At 39.6% G+C, this 21,115-nt stretch overlaps 2 protein-coding genes across 3 annotated transcripts in view; one reads left to right on the top strand and one right to left on the bottom strand.

The window, feature by feature from the left end:
• lars2 (leucyl-tRNA synthetase 2, mitochondrial) overlaps positions 1-6,823 on the bottom strand; it is a 30,580-nt gene extending 23,757 nt beyond the window's left edge. For both annotated transcript variants that reach the window (XM_029452546.1, XM_029452547.1), the window contains exons 1-3: positions 6,666-6,823; positions 2,367-2,610; positions 1,073-1,204 (exon numbers count right to left, since the gene is read on the bottom strand). In XM_029452546.1, the coding sequence (XP_029308406.1) occupies positions 1,073-1,204; positions 2,367-2,600 (366 nt within the window). In that variant the 5' untranslated portion in view covers positions 2,601-2,610; positions 6,666-6,823. The remainder of the gene's footprint in view (positions 1-1,072; positions 1,205-2,366; positions 2,611-6,665) is intronic.
• Positions 6,824-19,348: 12,525 nt separating this feature from the next.
• tmem158 (transmembrane protein 158) lies at positions 19,349-20,859 on the top strand. Its single transcript, XM_029451759.1, is given in 2 exon segments — positions 19,349-19,701; positions 19,703-20,859. Coding segments are annotated over 2 exon segments (702 nt in total). The 5' UTR covers positions 19,349-19,665; the 3' UTR covers positions 20,369-20,859.
• The last annotated feature ends 256 nt before the right edge of the window (positions 20,860-21,115 follow it).

Genomic DNA, 21,115 nt, shown 5'->3' with positions numbered 1-21,115 from the left:
TTGCACAAGAACAGTTGAGTCGATATTTGTGACTAAACACAACTCTTAACATAGAAGCTGGAAATAACTTGTGATCTCTGACTGGTTAAAAGCATTGAATGGGAAAATGTAAACTGTTGATCCATGATATATCCACTTAGCATCCGATTGCTCCAGAAAACCTTTAGCACCATTCACTTATAGCAGCGCTTGATGTTTCATGTTACAGTATTATCACACATTCGACATTTTGCTTCTAGTTTTACAAGTGAATTGTTAAAATGCTTTTACCCTTTAAATGGTAAATGCACTGCAATTATATAGCACTTGTCCAATCTTTGCGATCACTTAAAGCACTTTACAACACATGTCAGCATTCACCCATTCACACACATTCATACAGAGTCAGTGGCTACCGTACAAGGTGCACATCAGCTCGTCAGTAGGGATAACCATTCACACACACTCACACCGATGGCCAACGGGTGCAATTTGGGGTTCAGTATCTTGCCCAAGGACAATACGACATGCTGAATGCAAAAACGCTCAATAATGAAATTTTCTGTGAAAAACAAAAAGTGTGTTTCTCTGATGCTGCTAACGTTTGCTCGACTTGTTTCTCTGATAAAAAGTGTATCGTAAAAATGTGGCTTAAAACTGGATAGAAACTACATTTATGACAATCACAACAGACTGACACATGAGCAAAGGGGATACGACCGGCTAAAAAGAAACGCACCATTACCTTGATTAAAATTATGGATTTCTCTAGGCTTCAAAATTTGGGATAATGTAAGTACACAACTCAAGTAAGTCATGACAGTGAGCCAGCATGCTCAATGCCAGGACCCTGAAACTGAAGCAGCTAAATTGAAATTCAGCCATCATTCATTTTATTATTTACACCTGTGCTTTTCCTTCTGTGACAAGTCTTCCACCAGGCCTCTAACTCGTGTGTTTACCTTCCTAAGCACACAACCTTCTCAGCTAATTTTACGTTTGATGGCAGCGCAGAGTGCATTGACCTTGCTTGTTTCAGGGAGGATAGTAGGAAATTATTTTAAAAAACACATTTACTTAAAAGCAGACAAACCTGATGGCCTCTCATTCTCTGGAAGTGGCCGATGGTGTCGCTGATGGTATACACTCGCACGTGGCCCATGTGCAGTCGCCCCGAAGGGTACGGAAACATGGAGAGGACGTAAAACTTCTTCTTCTCGGAACTCTGGGAAAATAAAATAACGTACAGAGCTGTAAGAAAGCTTCAAGGTGTGTGGAAAAGACTAAAACTTGATTTTAATCTGCACAGAATACAATAACAGTTTATCCATCGTCAGTCAGGCTTGTGATGCAGTCTTGTATGAAAGGCATTAACCTGACGAGGTCAGCACAGACATAATAACTCATCACATAAAGAGCGAGAGCACTGACTGACTTCTAGTGTGTTACTGTGTCCGATTAGTGTCAGAACACCAAATGCGGCAGGCGCTGATTATGGATGGTTTACAGTCACAACACTGTTACCACAGCAACACAGTAAGTACTGGTTACACCCAACGATACATGATTACAGGAAACCTGAGTCATGAATTTTTCAATAAATTAATTAGGTTCCAAGACTGTCATGAATGCACTTCATCACTGTCAGCCTGTCCCAGGCAGCCGCACGGTCGGACCATTAGGATATATAATCAGCCGGAGCTGCAAGGGCCAGCGCCGGTAAGAGCTGGGACGCATGTGGAAGGATGCATAATTACATAATAATCAATTTATCTCGAGGAACAGGCTAACGGTGTTTCCAATGTATATATATACGGGTTTTTCGATATTTACGTTTTCACAGTACTGAAAATGTCGACAGTTTCTATTGACTAACACTATACTAAATAAGTTCCTCTTCCTTTGAATAAAACGTCCAGACTTTTACAGTCTGAGGTTGACTACTACTTGACATCGGTTTATATAGTATGATATGACGCTTACATTGAACACAAGAAACCTGGTTATTCAAATCTCTGTATGCACGATAATAACAGTGAGTCTTGAATACTCAACATGTCAGCCACTCCTTCAACTGACAGTTGAGGATAAAGACATGTATATGTATATGTGTTGCACATATATGTACAGTATATACATTTACATATATATGTACAGTATATAGATATATACACACACACCTGCGAGCCAGAGAATGATCATAAACCTGGATAAGGGGTCTATATGCCACAGTATCCAGGTTTCTGGCTCATAATGTTTACAAACACACACACACACGACACATAACCGGGATACTCCAAAAAAAACAGATAATGACAGATTTATTTGGATTATCTCACCAGGCTACAGACTGTAGGAAACTGTATGAAGCATAAAGGCCATCTTACCTCCTTCAGTGCATCCGTGTTCCACTGGGCCATAATTCGTGGATGCCACCATTCTTCTACTCTGCGTCGGGTCTCTGGTTTATAGTCCTTCTCCCACACTCCCGTCTCACTGAACAGGGTGCGGGTGCTGGGGGAGAGGAGGCGGGCCACCGGGCTCAGGAGAGGCCCCCTGATTTGGCCCAACCGGGCAGCACCCAGTGGATACAGAGCCAGCCTTCTCACTGACACCTGCATGGTTCTGCACCTGAAACAGGGACAGATACAGTGAGCCGGCAGGCAGGGTGAGGGATAAGGGTTGTGTTTTGCTAACCTTAAATAAAAATGTAATTTACGTCTCTTTTTTATTTAATTATTTATTTCCATTATTTATTTTGAAGATTGTTCCTCGATCCTTTTGGTTTACTTATTCTCAATAACTGCTTTAAATATAATTGTGTATCTTTTTTTATATTTTCCTTTTCATACTTGTGAAAGCACATTAATGCGGTTTTGAGGTTCTTTTGTGTAAATGGAAATGATCATTGACTCAACGGTGAGCTAAACGTATAATCTTTGGCTCAGGAAACAATATTTGAAACGATCAATAAAGTTAACTACAAAAAGACAGATTTACTTTACAGTAGGTCTGGACGATATGGCTGAAATCAATATTATTGATAATGAAAACAATCGTTAGGAGCCATGAACTGCACTTCACATTAAATCATCTGTTTATATGTGTTGCACAAAAACTTAAACAACAATTTGTTAGTATTTGATTACCACTCTGTGGAGGCTTTTGTAAATGTGTCACATATAATCATATCACCGCGATACAATCGCACTAAAAGTAAATATATATATATATATATATATAATACTAAATCATCATTTACCACTAACAGCATAGTTTGTTTTGCGGTGTTTCATCAGACATCTGGACATTTTGTATTCATGCTTCTACACAAGTCTTCACCCAAAGAAAACAAAGCTTATACTCAATAATCAGTCGAGCATACAGGTTAGTTTATAACGCTGGTATGTACACGGTAGATATGGTCACTACATGCAGGAAGAAGTTCATCCCAGATCACTCACAATGGCTTTTTATGCAATGCCCTCATGCCCTAAAAATGCAGTAAGATGACACTCCTTCAACATCAACATGTGAGTCTATGGGCCTGAGCAGCACATGAGAGTCCTCTTTTTGAGAACTGATAGCTCTGTAGATTTTCTCTCTCAGTCCGTGTACCCACGTCACTCACACAACAGCATGACTTTGTGAAATAAGAGGTTTATTCAGCGTGATGTGATTAAGCTCTGCTCTGGACAGGCTGTTCTTATACCTGCCTGCCAGCTCAGATGTGAGAATGACATTTACAAAACAACAGATTTACAATTATTCACTGATTTCTCTGCCCTGCAGTTTTATGCACTTTTCTTTGCATTACCGGATGCCAACTGATCTAACAGCCTCGGGACAGCACCTGGACGGGAGCTCCTGCCTCCAGAATATGTTTTTAGTTACTTGTAGGTAGAAAGGATGAAATGCTGCATTATCAGAGATGTCAAAAATCTGCATTATTCAAAAGATTTCTGGATATTTAATGTCCCATTTCAGTCCTACAATGAACAACCATCACATTTATTGTGGGCTACTTCAAAAAAATGCGACTCTCTTTTGCATGAGCACAGCGGTGAGGCTGGACTCCCCTGTGGATTAATGTAGGTCAAACAGTCAACTTCATGTGAGAAAATAATATTTGACCTAAATTTATCTGACCGTTTCCAAGGTAACCTGAGATATACGTACAATCTCTGCCTCCTTGGCTGCTGATAACTTGACCTGCCAAGAGATTATTCTCACAGCAGTGACGCATCTGGATCTCAGACAGCGAGACCTTTATAGCTGCTGAAAGGAACAAGGGATAATCTGCACGCCCTGACACCAGAGATAAAGATGGAAATGAGGTAAATAGAAATTAGGACTGTTCATCTAAAGCTGTGGGAGACATTATTTAATAGATAAGTGCTCAGTGGAGAGGAGTTAAATGTAGATCAATGAGAGTCACCTGCATGGTTAAATCAGTCAAATCAAATCATTTCCGTAAAAGGATTACGACAACTAAACAGCACAGTTTGAATAAAAGGAGTGTCACTCAAATGCAACAAACTTTAAGTCTCCACATCAATTAGTAAACCTAATCTGACCAGCCTGGAAGATTTACCGACCAGGGGGGCGAAATCTTCTGGGGATAACTCTGAGATTGTTTATTTTTCAACTAAATGAGCCAGCAAAAGGTGTTCTCTCCTCTCCTCTCTCCTCTCTCCTCTCTCCTCTCTCCTCTCCTCTCTTCTCTCTTCTCTCCTCTCCTCTCCTCTCCTCTCTTCTCTCCTCTCCTCTCTCCTCTCTCCTCTCTTCTCTCCTCTCTCCTCTCTCCTCTCTCCTCTCCTCTCTCCTCTCTCCTCTCTCCTCCTGCTTGTGGGAATGTGTTTTTCATTAAATTCTCTCGAGTATAACCTGAGCATCGCAGCAGCCAACGCTCCTCCCTCAGGCTGAGGCTGGGAGAACCGAGCACTCAAGGTTGTGTGCATCTCTGAAGGTGCAAGTGAGTGGGCTGAAGCGAAAGACTGGGAAAATGTTTCTATGGTGACTGGGCTCATCCAGTCGGGTGTCTCCTGTAAAAAGGGACTGAAAACTTCTGCAAGCAACCAGCTGCTTCACTACAGCAGACGAAGGCAATGCTTTATCTGAACATCTGGAGTTGTCGGCCATGTCTAAAGACTTGTTTCGTACGCCAAAACTTTTAAGGTACCAACTGACGTGTCAAAAACTGTCATGTACTGACAGTTGGAAACTTTCCCCAGCAAATTATTGGTGTTGCTAAACTAAATCATCAGATTTAAATCATAATTGTGCTCATTTTAGACTAAATGCATGTATGGCTGCTTTGTATTAAGAAACAATTCAACACTGGTGCATTTTGGGCTAGTTGGGCTTTGAGAAGTTGTATTTTGTTAAATAGAAAGGGGGATCAGAAGAAAAAAGTATTGTTTTGGTATCAGTTCAAAAACTCAGGTATCATATTTGTGCTTGCAGTAAATAGCGATGCACATTCAATATCAATATCCTGATATGTGATTAGATATTGTCTGGGATTTTGGTTATTATTATAATGTAAAAGAGTTTAAATGTTGCTCTTTCTAGTCTCGAAAGTCCTAAATGCCTGCTTGGTCACGATATTATAGATAGTTCCTTGTCAAAAATGTACTTTAAATAAAAAATAGAACCAAACGTAACAATAGGTCCTGACGGATTGGCAGAAAATCAATGTGCAACAATTTTAACAAGCGGATTGTTAAATCCATCAAGCAAAAAAGCCAAATCTTACCTAGTTTAAATTTCTAAAATAAAAAGATTTGCTGCTTTATTCTGTTTTAAAGAACTGTAAATGTAATATATTAACTTAAATATATATATTATATAATATATATTATTATATATAATTATATAATATATATATATATATATATATATATATATATATATATATATATATATATATGCTGTATATATATTATATTATATATACACACATATCATATATATATATATATATATATATATATACAGTATATAAACATTTTAAAATACTAAATGATAACATGATGTTTGAAAAGTAATAAACAGATAATGAACATATTTTTTACTTGCAGCCCTAATGAATATCACCAGCTTAAAGCATCACCACAATATCAATATTGACATATTTGGTAAAAAAATAATTGGTATAGTTGTGTTTTCTCCAATAGCCCAGCTCCTCTTCCACAACCGATGATTAAAATAGGTAATTTATTTGTAAATGTTTACTGTTAATTCATGTTTACTTATCAATTAACCTCTCAATCGTGACAATACTGTAACTGTCGTTTGTATAGTTCTGTGGAGAAAATGAATAGCAGGTCAGTTTAATTTTAAATGAGGTGAAGTATTAAAGGGGAAAAGCACTTGATATTTTGCATCGTGAATTGCTTTTAAGAGTAGCCTTCACATAGCCTACTGTACTTTTAAAGGTGATTCTGATCGTATGATGATGAACATGCATGACCAACAATTACATGCAGCGCAAATGTTACTTGACTTTGGATGACGCAAGGTTCTCTCCTGGATACATTAATACATATTTCTTGTCTGCTGGTAACACTCGTAGACTTTAAATATTTATAAACTGTAACGTTGCAGTCTTTAGTTGCACTGAGTCACAGAGGAAGATGAAGCTGAGGTACATTTACGAAAAACATTAGTTTAAATGTTCTTACTGTTTTATTTGCAGGTCCTTTATTTCCGAGTTATAGTTGTATTGACATAAATCCAATAGTCCATGTTATAAATGGCATACTCCGATTTCAAATTAGCTGTAAATGACCTGTTTCCTGGAATCACGACTTCGCCATGGGCGCCGCCATCTTGGATTTAAATCAACTTTATCAACACTGTGTACGTTGACAACGACAATCCCATGTCCTTTAAAACGATAGACTATTTTACTAGATAGGACTACTTTCATTCAAATCTAACACTATTCTGTCTTAAAATTTTGGCCCTCCCAAAATCAGAGATTTTCTTTCCATGGACTATATACCCCCACATTTTTTAATGTATATATAATTTTTTTATTGTATCATTATTATTATTATTATTATTATTATTATTATTATTATTATTATTATTATTATTATTATTATTATTATTATCCATCCATCCATCCATCGTCTACCGCTTATCCGGGATCGGGTCACGGGGGCAGCAGCTCCAGTAAGGAACCCCAATCTTCCCTTCTCCGGGCCACATCCTCCAGCTCCGACTGGGGGATCCTGAGGCGTTCCCAGGCCAGTGAGGAGATATAATCTCTCCACCGAGTCCTGGGTCTTCCCCGGGGTCTCCTCCCAGCTGGACGTGCCTGGAACACCTCCCTAGGGAGGCTGCACTAGTTCCGGCTCCTTCCCCCACAGAGAGGTGACGTTCCACGTCCCCAGTGCCAGCTTCTGCTGCCCGGGTCTGGTCCGTCGAGGTCCCTGACCATCACTGCCATCATCATTGGTTTAATTCCCCTCTTTTATTTAAACTCCACATTGTATTATTTTTCTCCTTTGAATGTACACATTATGCAGATCACTCTAAACTTACTTCCATAAAGATTTTCTATATTTAACTTTATCTAGGAGTAAGAAATAAGGTGTTCTATGGATGGACAAGGGTGGGTAAGGGGGCTGTTTAAAAGTCTATGCTTTTTGACAAAACATTTTATTTTGTGTGTGTGTGTGTGTGTGTGTGTGTGTGTGTATGTGTGTGTGTGTGTGTGTGTGTGTGTGTGTGTGTGCGTGCGTGCGTGTGTTTGTGTGTGTGTGTGTGTGTGTGTGTGAGTGAGTGTGTGTGTGCGTGTGTGTGTGCGTGTGTGTGCGTGCGTGCGTGCGTGTGTTTGTGTGTGTGTGTGTGTGTGAGTGAGTGAGTGTGTGTGTGCGTGTGTGTGTGTGCGTGTGTGAGTGAGTGCATAAAGTAAGTGATGGCTATGCTTGTTACCTTAGCAACCCTGTAATCTCCTCTTGTAATTATTATTTTTCATTCTAAAAAAATCCAATCTAATTTTTATTCAACTTAAATGACTGCCCGCAGATACAGAAAAAACTATTTCCCACAGCTGATATAACCTGAATATGCACATTTGACGGAACAAATTGCATTGATTGTCAAGAGTCTCATATTTATTTGTTCATTTGTTTCTGTTTAATGGTGCCAATTAAAAGAAAAAAAACATTGTTGTGAACAATCTCTTTTGATGGCCTCCACCATTATACATGTTTGTAATGCATTACTAGTGGGTTTTTTACTTTCCAATAAGCCATCAAGACTACAATTATAAATGTTAATACATTTTTGATAAATGGATTTTGATCCAGATGCTCAGAAACTCTTTTGCTCACGGTCAGTGGTCTAACAGTACATTTGAGGGTTTTCCTGAGGAAGGAGCTGTAACTAAAAATACAAAATGTCATTTGGGAGGAGAGATTTTTCACAAAAAGGTGTTCTTATTAATGACTTATTAGTGGACTTTTCAGCAATATTAAAATATTTATTAACCATTAATAAAGCAATTTGTTTATGCTTATAACTCCTTTATAAAGGATGCCTTATAAGAAATATTATTTAAAGCATGTCACTGCCATTTTCTGTTTTACCTCAAAGTCTTACTTTAACTTTGATCAAGGGCCAGATTTTTAAGTGTAACTTTCTTTAAACTTTTGGTTTGTCATTTTTAAGCTTCTGTTATCTAATGGGGTCAAATGGACATAATTTATTTTTGTATTTACCCAAGTGAATCAACTAAAATAACAGTTTCACAAAAGTAAAGTTACCATCAAAGATGTTTGAAATGATTCCATGACACACATTTACTGGCAGCTGCACTACAAGAGTTTTCATTATACGTGATTTCTGAGAGGAGCACTATTTCTTTTATGCAAACCAGCGTAAAGTGATTGCTGAGGAGGAGCAAGAGGAGGCAGTGTCTCATCAGAGCCTCTTTTCTCCGAGCTCTCCCTGTGGCTCTCACCTTTGATCTGACGTGCAGGCGCAAGCAGTGAAGGAGTGGAGAGAAAAAGGAGGGTGGGGTATCATTAGCAGGAGATAGAGTTTCTCAGCCTGACGTCAGAGAGCTAAACCTGGGGCTCTGCTCTGGGCCTGCCGTCGTATATCAGAGTTAAGTGGGCGTCTCTGCTCAGGGCACAACAGGATGTGGCTGAAGAGAAGGAATGAGAGCGGGAAATGGGTTTTTTGACACAGTTGAGACACTAACTCTCCACATACAGCCAAAGATCTGTCTGCAGATACAGAGGGAGGCTCCCTGATGAATGAATCTGATACTCACTTCCTCATCATTACAGTGTTTCACAGAGGACTGCAGGTGCTGGTGAATGGTCTTTTTTCATTTGTTAAAGATTCCTGCTGAAATCCTGAACATCTCGTTTTGATGCTCACTTCTAAAAAATAGTAATTCGGTTTTACAAATCAAGGAAATCCTAAGTGTACCCACATGATGGATGAAAAAGATGTACTAAGGGCAAAATAAGGTTAGCTTAAAGGTCACTTTCTAGGCAGCTTTCATTGAAGTGCTTTCATGTTTAGAGTCAATACAACTGTTTGAACTATACACCAGATCTAAAGCAGTGGAAGACACTGTGAATTTGACCGATGCAACCTTTTCTCATTTCACAACACAGACACATTTCAAAGCTTACAGATTGATTGACGTACAGCATGTATATTGATGACCAATAAGTACAAAATACATCCAGTCTCTTTGTGAATGAGGAACTATTTTCATAAGTATAATTTCATGAAAAAGGCAACAGAAAGACAAAGAATAGCGAACTGGGAAAATAAAAAAAGAGTACAGCATCTCAGGAATTAAAGCACAGAAAATATGGTTTCAAATCTAAAGCTTTGCTCAATACGATTAAATATTTATGACATCGAAGGGAACAATGAAAGTTCAAGTCTGGTGAGAAAAAAACATCTGTATTATTTCTTTTAAGGGAATAGTTCAAGAATAGTTCAAATCGATTTGATTGACAGTAGCCTGGAAATATCAACAAACAACCCCACAATATCAGATTTTGAATTAATTGATTATTGTTAAATCCTGATTGCTCGGGTGGTCAACGTCCTACTAATCAAACGTTATGTAACCACAACATTCCTGGTTTGATTCCAGCCAGAGACCTACATGCAACCCGTCCCACCTCCTCTCTCTCGCTGCACTTCCTGTCTGTATCTCTACTGTCACTTTGAAGTAAAAAATGAAAATGACAACAAAAAAAGATTGGCTTGTAGCAGGCCCCTGATCAATATTAAAAAAATGTATATATATATGAAAAGTCTGTAAACTCTGCAGTTATTGTTTGCTTAAGTTTCTCACCGATAAAAACGATTTAAATTAACAACAAAAAAGATAACATAATAAACATTTTGAGTGTAATCAACATAAACATTAAAAACTAAATGTATCTTCTCTTCAGATGCTGTGAGGTCTGTACTCAGAGAAATGTGTCCGCTCCAGAACAATATTCTTTTCAAAATAATGGTCCTCTAACAACGTGACGTATAAGGAAAAATGAAAGGTATCATATAACTGGAGCAGATGGAGGCACGATGTCCTCAGGGAGCGTATAAGTGAGCAAAGCCAATTTATCTGTGGAGAAAGAACACACTGAAATAAAACATGGAATCAGTTCTGTGAAAGTCTCATCCTCTTTGCAGGTGCCAGCTTTGTCTCAGTGTACCACTTCTTTATATATCACTGTAATACAAAAAAAACCTGGCATTGTTCCTCAGTTTAGTAGCAAAGTCTTTTAATAATTTCGTTTTTGGTTGCATTTAAGGTTCAATGTGTAATTCCCAGCCACCTTCACCTTCTCCACCTCTAAACTGGGCCCTTACAATCTCTAATGTTTATATTTTAGTTGTAGTTGTTTGGCATATTTATTGTATTCTAATGTATTTTTACATTACATTATACTCCTGTGTAATGCCTGTCAGTCAGTCAGCAGGGCAAGAATACCAAAATCGACCAAACTGCTGAAACTCTGAGAGCCGGTCAAAAAACACTGCTGTCTTATAATCTTCACGCGGGGCTGATCATCTGTGTTTACTGGCCAGTAATGTTAACCGGGGGCTGTAGTCCGTGTAATGTTACGTTAGTTTGTTTATTGGACAAAATCCAAAGTGGCAGAAACGAGAAAACGACCCGCATATTCGTTTCATCTTCCAGGGGGCGGCGCAGCCGGGGAAAGAGAGAGGTCTGCAGAACCAGCGCTCTGCAGCCGCCTCTGTCAGACCGGAGCTCCAGTTGCTGACTGAAGAGACTTGAGCTCAGCCAGAACAAGCCCCAGCGCCGGCAGTCACAGCGGGCTGCTGCACCTGTGTAACAGCAGCAACAGGGAGTTTGCTGTTCCCCGGTGCTGTGAATGAACTCGAGCTAACTGCTAACTGAAGGGCTGCCGACAGCTTTACACTCAGAGAAACAACCTCCTGGCAGCTGAGAGGACGAAGCGAGGTGGTGCGGGTGGTTTTCTCGTTTCTGCCACTTTGAATGTAATTCAATAAACAAACTATTAAACAGACACAGGACATGGCTGTAATATTTACAAGCGAGTCAGGCAGCTGTACTTCTTCTCTCTCTGTACTGAGGGCAGACTGGCGCTACAGTGACTCACTATTGCCTCCAGAGGAACAAGTGGTATTACAAGACTGGCACGGCACTGTCAGTTAGATGCTAACTTCAGTGGATATCTCTGCAACACAACACAGAAACCTCTTTGACATAACATCAACACTGTTACCTCTTCACATTCTGTTGATGATGTTAGTTAATTGTTTTAATGTTTTAAATTAAAATTCTGGCATATCTTACACATTGAACCTTTAGTTCTTCATTTTGGACTGTTACTTTTTCTTATAGTCTCAGGTACAGGCAGCCTCTGTTGTTCTTCAAACAAATCACTTTTGAAAGCAACCAATCATCCTCCTTGTCTAACCCACATTCACCTCCCCGATCCCACTATGACAAACAGCTCATGGTAATCACCCCTCTCGCCCTGTTTTTGGAGGACGATTGCATTTCACTAGCAGAGAACCAGATGACAAACAACCACACAGAGCAGCCGCAGCAGTGCCTTAGATAGAAATGATGAGGGGAGTGAGGGGGGGGGGAGGGGCTGACTTGTCTTCACCTGTCCAAGATGACCTTTCGTGGACAGGGTGCGTGATTCACAATCCACATCCACTTCGATGAGAACTAGGCCGTTGGTGCCCCAGAGAAGCAATCTCACACCGTCTCAGCTCCCTGATAGCGGCGAGGAGCAGGCTGATGGGTCTCTGCATGCCCCTGACTCCGGTTCAGAGAGCCTGATAAGTGTGATGTTATTTCTAGGGCCGATTTCACATTGTCAGCCCCTTGAGTCCTCCACTTATCTGTTCTCGTGGAGGCCCCAGAGAGAAACATGGTGGTACAGAGGAGATGAGAAGGTTCGGATCTGGAACAAGATCTTAAAAGAATCTGTCTGGCAGCATCTCGCTCTATCCTCATCTTTCCTGTTCTCATTTCTTTTTTGCACTGCTACTGCACAACTTTTACCTACTGAAGATGAAAAATGCAGTTTCTGCAACAGACAAGCTGTTCTACAAAATATTTAGTATATCTTCTTTCTGATTCCCAATCCACTTTGCCTGATTTCAGAGCAGCTCCTTGGCAATTCATGTAGCTAATTAGTGTACAACTCCTCAGATCCCTCAGCTCTCTCTCACTGCATACACTCAAACCGACTGTAATGGAGGCTCTGGTGGCAAACTTATTAAGATCCGAATACACTGAGTTTTAAATAAATTCTTACACGTGTTCATGAGCGTTTTAATTGCCCTCCTCTCACTTAAAGCTTAACAGTGAGATAGAGATGCTAACTTTCTTGTATAGGACCAAGTGTGATAAAATAAATCATATGAAGACAAAACAATATACAGTTCAAATGTATGTAGTGGTTGAAAGTGACTATGCATATTTACTCTTTACTCAAGTACAGTAGAGTACTAATGCACACTTTTAAGATATGGATTAGCCTTTATTGTCTTCCTTAGGAGAAATTTGTCTTGGGCATTTGAGAGAACACTGGCCGACACAGGTGACGTATATAGTATATCGAATATATCTGCATACATGTACATCAAACTACCGTTAACGTTCAGTAACACACATATACAACATACTCCCAAGAATATTGCATGACACCCCTACACCAAATTTTAATTTAATTTAATAAAAACCACACTGTTACAGTCGTCGGATTGATACCTGCTCAACTTACAGTTTGGTAACCTGTACCTTCTGCCCGAAGGCATCAGCTCATACTAATAGCTAAGGATGTGTTTTGTGTCAGAAATGATTTTAAGGCCCTGCTTCCTGACTGTCTCCTCAAATATCTCCTGGAGAGAAGATGGGGGGCAGAATGGCAATTATTTTGAGAGCCCTTCTAAACAGGTTTTGGAGTTGTGATTTGAGTTTAATGGACAGGTTACCAAGTGTAATGAATAATAGATTTGAAGGCTTCCCTGTAGAACAATAATATAATGCTTTTATACACTCCATGGACCCTGAGCCTTTGCAGAAAATTAGACGCTGTCTGATCTGTGAACAACCATACTCCACTTTACTCCACTTTACTCCACTGTAACTGAGAATCACAGTAAATACCTACTTGTATGTTGTTAGCTGCTCAACTCTTGAGTCTAACTGGGCTGTGGCCACCAACAGGCCTACGATCGAAGACCATTTCTTTCTTCATTTTTGGAACGTTTGACATCAGCTTGTGCCCCTCACACCACTGCACAACCTCTTCTATATCGGACTTATACATAGCAATGACTGAGTATCATGTGTACATTGTGTACTGGTTCATACAATCATTCGTATATAAAGGGAAAAGAAGGAGAGAGCTCTAGTACTTATAATCTGCAGGTCAGAGAGAGCTGAGTTTACCTGCTGCTGTTTTCCTGTAAGAAATGCATGATACCATCTGATTATTTACGGGTTCACCTGCATCAGTTTCAGCTTGTTCAACGGGATCTGAGGGAGTATGGTGTTAAATGCTGAGTTATAATAGATAAACATTAGTCTACCACAAAATGTGAGATGTTGAAGGTGCTTTATAATACAGTGAGTTGTAGTAGTTAGAGCATCATCAGGGCCTCTACCATCATCATAAGCAAAAGAGATGTTGTAACACCAAGCCTAACAGTATCCGGCAAAAAAAACAAAAAAAAAAAAACACTTTTTAATACTAATGAAGATTGTGCTTGTATAATTTGTCTGTATTTGAACTCAAGTATTTCATTGCAGCATTATAATTAAGTAGTTTTACATTGTAATATTTCTAAGGTACCACATTGATTTAGTATTTTACTTCCATAAAATTGGGACTCACAAGAGACGGATAACATTTTTTAAAAGACATCAAGATCCGAGCTGCAAAGGCCAATCCTGACGTTTCCAAATAAAATCCTACAATTCCCAAAATACAACTCAGTAGCATCTTTTGTTAAACCCTCCATGCCTGGTAAATGCCCACATATTTCAAACTCCATGTGCCAAGTGCATAACAGCATAACTTTCTGTTAAGAAATCCAAGATAATCCTTCAGTAGACTCGTGCTGGTGAGTGAACTGAACTTCATGTGTAAAATATATGAAATAATGTGTGAATACTTCCCCCACACTGTCTGCATGGAAGATATATGGTATGATTTGCTGGTGTTGATGATGCCCCACTTAGCTTTAAGGCCTGAATTTAATAAATATATTGGATCCACTTCTGTATTTTATGATCACTATGTGCTACAGTGCTGCCCTGTTTGCTAAGCGGGTCATACTCGGACTTTATTATTTCTTCAGAAGAGAAGTGAGAGAGGAAGAAACTCTCTGCTGTAGCTGTGTGATGCTCTCTAATAGACAGGACCTGAACACAACATTGTTATGAATATTTGTGCCTGCAATGTTCTTGACACTGACACCCGACATGACAATAACAACGATGGAGATGTTATTAGTTGTATTATTGTTATCAATACCGCTGCTCCTCCGCTTCTAGAAATACTGAATGTTTTGTTGCCGTGGTGATAAGTCCTAGTAGTGATTATATGAGCTTGAATATTGTGCGTATGAGGATGCACGCACCTGAATCCTGAACTTGTAATGAAGTCAGTTGTCTGTGTGAGGCTGTGGTTCAGACTAATGGTGTCTGATCCAGCACAGAGTCGGCCAGGAGCCACTTACAGCTCCTCCTTTTGGTTTCCTGAATAAAGAGACACATTTAAAAAAAATGAATCTTTCATAAATTCTCCTTTGGCACAAGAGACTTTTATCTTAGTCCCATTTGCATTTTTGTCACCGAAGCAATTTACATTTTTATAGCATAATTAATGAACAAGAAAGTAATTTACATTTTCTTGCTCTGCTCACCAGTACATTGTCTAGACTCGAGCAGATCTGAGGGGAAGGGACCGGCATTTGGAAACGTGTGGGACTGTTTTTAAGCACCAGAGAGATGTCTGTTTGTGTAGAAAGAGAAACAAACACCTACATGATTGTTTAAAAAAAAAATGTTGATTAGAATAAGCTGTCAGAATTAAACAGAGACAAGGTGACGAGGCTTTCAGGTGCAAATTGATACCAAAGCAGTCTTTCACTTCAGCTGGCTCTCACATCAAATACACGGAGGCAAGTCTTTGGAGCAAATTACACCATTTAAACAGCACAGAAGAAAACAATTCATACAAGTAGCGTTCCTATTTCGGAACCTGCAAAAATGAAAGAAAATAATTCATCATGATTTTGCCTCTGGTCAAGGACCTCATTCTGTTAATAGCTTATTATGTTTCCTGATGCATTATGTATACAGTGTTAGGAGGAGTATTCTGGTAATATGCATAACTGTAAATCCATATCCAACCTTTAAAATGTGTTTACCTGAAGCAAGATGCATGAACAGTTAAGTGATTGGCATCTCCTGTTATTCATTTAAAGCTCTACTGTTAAAGCTCCCAAGCACTATACATCCCTTCTCTTATGTAAATCTAGTAACTACAGAACAAAATAACTACTTAACCTCAGATGTCCCTCATGTACGCACGAGTGCTGGCAGAACTGGTTTCAGGTACTGTACACCTTTTAAAGGGAATGAACTGCAAACTGCCCTCAAACTAAAGTCTGACATTCCCCTTGGAGATTCTAAATCATTATTATCTGATGTTTATTTTATGATTATTGTAACAATTTCTATTTCCTTGTTATTGTTTTGATTTTGTTTTGCTAATTGCGTTCTTGTGAATTTTTCTCGCTTGGAAAAGAGATCTTAAACCCAAACAAAATGTCAGTGAATTGTTAATACAATAACAATACAATTTTTTTTTTAAACCCATTGTAAATGTATTAATTTAGCACTTTTCAAAACAAAGTTACAGATGCATGATTAAACCAGGAACAAAAAACATAAAATCATACAATTACAACAATACAAATTGAGTGGAAATCAAATACCCCAAAGTAATATATAAAGAAGAAAGCAATAACATTAAAAGATAAGACATGTTGAGAATAAAATGATGTGCTTGAATTAATAAAAAGCTTTTTTTGAAGCAAAGTTTTGAAAAGTGATTTAATAGATGTCTTTGATTGTGAAAGATTAAACCTTGTTATAAAATTGACACGGAGTGCAGTCCTGACAGGGGGATGAAGGTCAGTCATGGCCTCTCAGTCATTTTTCTATCATCGGGTTCAGTCCAGTTCAACCCTGAGTTGCATAAACTTCATTTATTTGGGAGCCGGGGTTGACTTTGAGCTCAGTGTGATTTGGGCCAATGCTGGCTCACATGGTGGCCACAGCTTGAAACCCTTGTTGCCAAAATGGATCAGGTGTTCAACCACTAGTCCTAATGTCTACATTTTTATTACAACTCCACAAAATTGAGATTAACTGCAGCTGTGTCCCCAGTATTTAATGTAATCAGATGTGCCGTTTGTGACAAAGGGTTGGATCCAGAGGGTAAGGGACGGCGAGTGTGTCCTCTTCAGCATCAGATACAGCAGCCAGGTGATTCCTGCTGTGTACAAACCCCTGCTGCTGCAGCACAGTGGAGGCACATGTTTATTGATGTGTCTGGCTGCCCCTGAGTGCACAATAGAGAAACAAACACCAATGTACAGAAAGCTCTCAGAGCAGAGAACAGATGAACAAACAAGCAAACGGATTATGAACAGATTGTTGGGTTTACCTCTCAGAGATGTTTTTTTTTATATGCCAGACACTTACATACAAAGCAAAAGTTTCATTTCATATTATTTATATATATATACAAACCTAACAATCTATTTAGCGGCTGTATGTCAGTATAGGTAACCATAGTAATGTGTGTATACACAGAGGTGGAAGAAGTACTGGCTAAATCAGCAGTACAGCAGTGTAAAATACTCTGTTACAAGTAAAAGTGATGCCTTCAAAATCTTACTTAAGTAAAAGTACAAAAGTATTAGCTTCAAATTGTACTTTAAGTATAAAAGTAAAAGTACTCATTATGCAGAATGGTCTCTTTCAGAATAATATATTTTTGGATTATAATTCTGGATGCATTAATGTGTTCATCAAAGTTATATATTATATATTGCTTTATAACGGCTGGATAGCTTAATCTATCACATCATCATGTAATATTTGATTTATATTTTGTGTTAATAATGTAAATCTGTAAAGTAACTAAAGCTGCCACATAAATGTAGTGGAGTAAAGAGTACAATATTTCCCTTAAATTACTGGAGTAGAAGTATAAAGTTGCATAACATGGAAATACTCAAGTAAAGTACAAGTATTTAAAAAAATTTAGGTAGAGTACTTGAGTAAATGTACTTAGTTACATTCCCCCACTGGTTATACAGCGCAGAGAAGAGTTGATTTCATCATGACAGATTTTCTAATATAAATATTTGACATGATAAATGTCTTTGCATTTCTGAATTGCTGCTGTTTTATCACTGACTGGAGGAAATACATGCAGACAGTGGGTTAGACAGAATTTAGACTGATAGGATAAATCATGGTGGGGAAGTGAGAGAGCAGCACTTGCCTTTGCCTCATCATCACTGCTGAGGTGCTCTTGAGCAAGGCACTTAAGCCCTTGCCGGTCGAGTGGGTCTGCTAGATCAGTGCAACCATTCATGCTGTGCTCGGTGACTCTGGCTACATAAAGGTCCCAAAATGAATCTTTCCTGCGTGGGATGTAGATTAACTTCTGCTCAATCACAACAGTGAAAGTCCCTGATGTGACCTTTGTCACTTGAAATCCCATCATGTTTCTCAGCTTATTGTGACCTTTAGAGGTATCAAAGCCCAATTACGTTTAAATAGAATTTTACAAAAGTAAAAAATGTATTAAGCATGAAAATATTTGTCTTTATAGCTTATTACAGGGCTGTAGCACCCACTGTTGACACTGAGCTCAAGTCCTCTGCAGCAACTTTGACTTTTAGGGACACAGGGCTGTTCTACGGTTAAGAAAGTACACATAGTAGGTATGTAATGATGTAATTCCAATATCTTTTACTATACTATGTACTATATATACTACCGGGGAGCTTGTGAATTTTACCACGGGATCAATAAAGTTGTCTTAACCTATAATAATACATAATAAATTGTATTTGATTATATTTTCTATTATTAATCTAAATCTTAATCTTAACTAAACTCATATAAATGTTAAATACACTTATCATATAAATGTAGTGGAATAAAAAAGTAAAGATTTTGCATCTGAATTGTAGTGGAGTATAAGTACAAAGTAGCAGCAAATGGAAATACTCAAGTAAAATACAAGTACCTCTAAATAACTTAAGTAAAGCACTTGAGTAAATGTTCTTAGTTAGTGTCCACCAATGATAAAGGACTCATCGCTTTCCCCCATAATTATAATCCTGGCAGTGTAGGGATGGTTTTGAAACAGCATTTAAACCTTTATGATGGTATCATTTATTTACAGAAAATATAACAGATCAGTTGAACACATAAAAATGAAAAATACAAACTAATAACCTACTATTACAACCTGACATAGGTTGTTCTCTGCAGGATGTCTGAATGTACCACTTATTTTTGTTTATCTTATCCACAGTCTTTTCTCATCCTGGGAGAAAGTGAAAGGTCGCAGATTAACAGAGACAGACAGAATTAGATTGGATTTTGTTCTCAAATCATATATTTTGTTGAGAAAGTTGTATTGAGCATGTGTATGTGAGGATTGCTGATTGGAAGATGTGTGTTGAACTTCTGTCCCTGCGCACTGGAGGCTCTCCCCTCGCCACTCCTCTGTGTTTTCGTGCTCAGCGCTCACACCTGAAGTGACAGAGGGGGAGTGAAGCTCGGAGAAGCTCAGAGAAGCTCAGGGCTGTGATGAAGGCAGCGCGCGTTGCTGCCCAGCCTGCTTCTGCTGTACGTTTGGAAAACAAGTCAGAAGGAGAGTATACAAAGGGAGGGGGAACGCGCGCATGTGACAGGCTTTGGACGTTTCCCTTCATACCAGTCGGGCAGGGGAAAGCATCTCTCCATCGGGAGCTGCGGTATTTAAAAAACCCACTGACGACTGGCATTTCCAAACATTGCACGCCTCGCCCGTCGCCTGCGGATCGTCACAGCACCATGCGAGCAGGAGAGACGCGCCCTGGGCCATGCTGAACGACTCTCCGACTCTCCTCCTGGCTCTTCACCGCGGTGGCCGGACTTCTCCAGCGATGCCAAGGCTGGAGCGACGAAGACCTCCTCATGCCGCCCAACAACTCCTCCAACGGGTTCCTGTCCAACCTGGAGGTGGACGTGCGCTTCTCCAAGAGGTCCGTGGAGGAGAGCGACGCCCCGCCCGACGCCTCATCCCTGCAGACTCTGTCCCAGTGCAACGTGAGCGTGCAGAGACTCTTGCCCACCTCGCTGGTGGCCCACTGGGACAGCAGCTTCGGCTTCCAGTGTGATGTGCTCATCTACACCACCAACAACCACGGAAGGGCTTTTTTCTCCGCGGCGTTCAACAGGGCGACGTCGCCTATCGTCATCGAGCATCTCGGGGTCACCGGGGGTCAGCAGGAGCTCCGGCTGTGCGTGGGCTGCGGGATGTCCCGGTACCGGAGGTTTAGTCAGGGCAGGTCGAGGGGTCAGCAGGCCGGGGATCAGGTCACTTTCTGCTGCGTGGATTTCAGCCTCGACGAGCTTAAGGGAGACAAAAGTTGGAGGCTGAACAGAAAGCCCATCGAGTCGACACTTGTGGCTTGTTTCATGACTTTGGTCATCATCGTGTGGAGTGTTGCTGCTCTCATATGGCCAGTCCCGATCATTGCAGGATTTCTGCCCAATGGGATGGAGCAGAGGAGACCGAGATAATTGAAAAGAATCTTTATTATAATTAGCCTGTGCTGCCTATACTATAACTGTAGCCATTGAACTGTTCACCTGAATGAATGATTGAGGAGCTTCGGAGACATTTTTGATCAGATGCTTTAGTTTTGGGTGTTCTTTAACCCTAAATAGAGCTCCTCCTCATTACAACCAAGGTAAAGTATGATGGATTATACTAGCTAATAGTGATCTATACTGGGACCAACACCAATGTGTTTTGTATACCCTTGTAGGCCTTCCTATAGTCAGCGTAAACTGTGCAAACTTCTCTCTTTAATAAGTGTTTGTATAGTTTTTAATCTTTCTAGAAAGTTTTTGCCTTATCCCATGTGTAGGACTTTTGCACTGAAACCTGAACTTCAAAGTGTGCCGTCACATATATAACCTATAGTCATGTTCAAGGTAAATGTAATAGTTTTTCCCCCCCAAATAGATGTTGTTTTTGATTGACATAGAGAGGATTTCAATAATTACATTGGTAGGAGGATCTTCTGGGTGGGCTGGGCCACATCAAATATTCCACAAAAAAAGGGTTTCTATTATGCCAAAAAAAAGTACAACTGATCCAATCTTCTCAATCTTTAATAATAACAGTTCAGAACATGAACGGTTCTTCAGAACATATGCTTCTCTAACCTACTCCTTGGTGCCAGAGACCTGGCAGCGCTTCCTCTTACACAGCAGAGCCACATTTGGCTTGAGGGAGGAAGCAATTGAGACCCTCAGTATGGC

The sequence above is a fragment of the Cottoperca gobio genome, chromosome 16, assembly GCF_900634415.1.
Source record: "Cottoperca gobio chromosome 16, fCotGob3.1, whole genome shotgun sequence".
NCBI classification, from domain to species: domain Eukaryota; kingdom Metazoa; phylum Chordata; class Actinopteri; order Perciformes; family Bovichtidae; genus Cottoperca; species Cottoperca gobio.
Note: the sequence above shows the minus strand (reverse complement) of the source record. Positions and strands in the feature narration are given on the sequence as shown.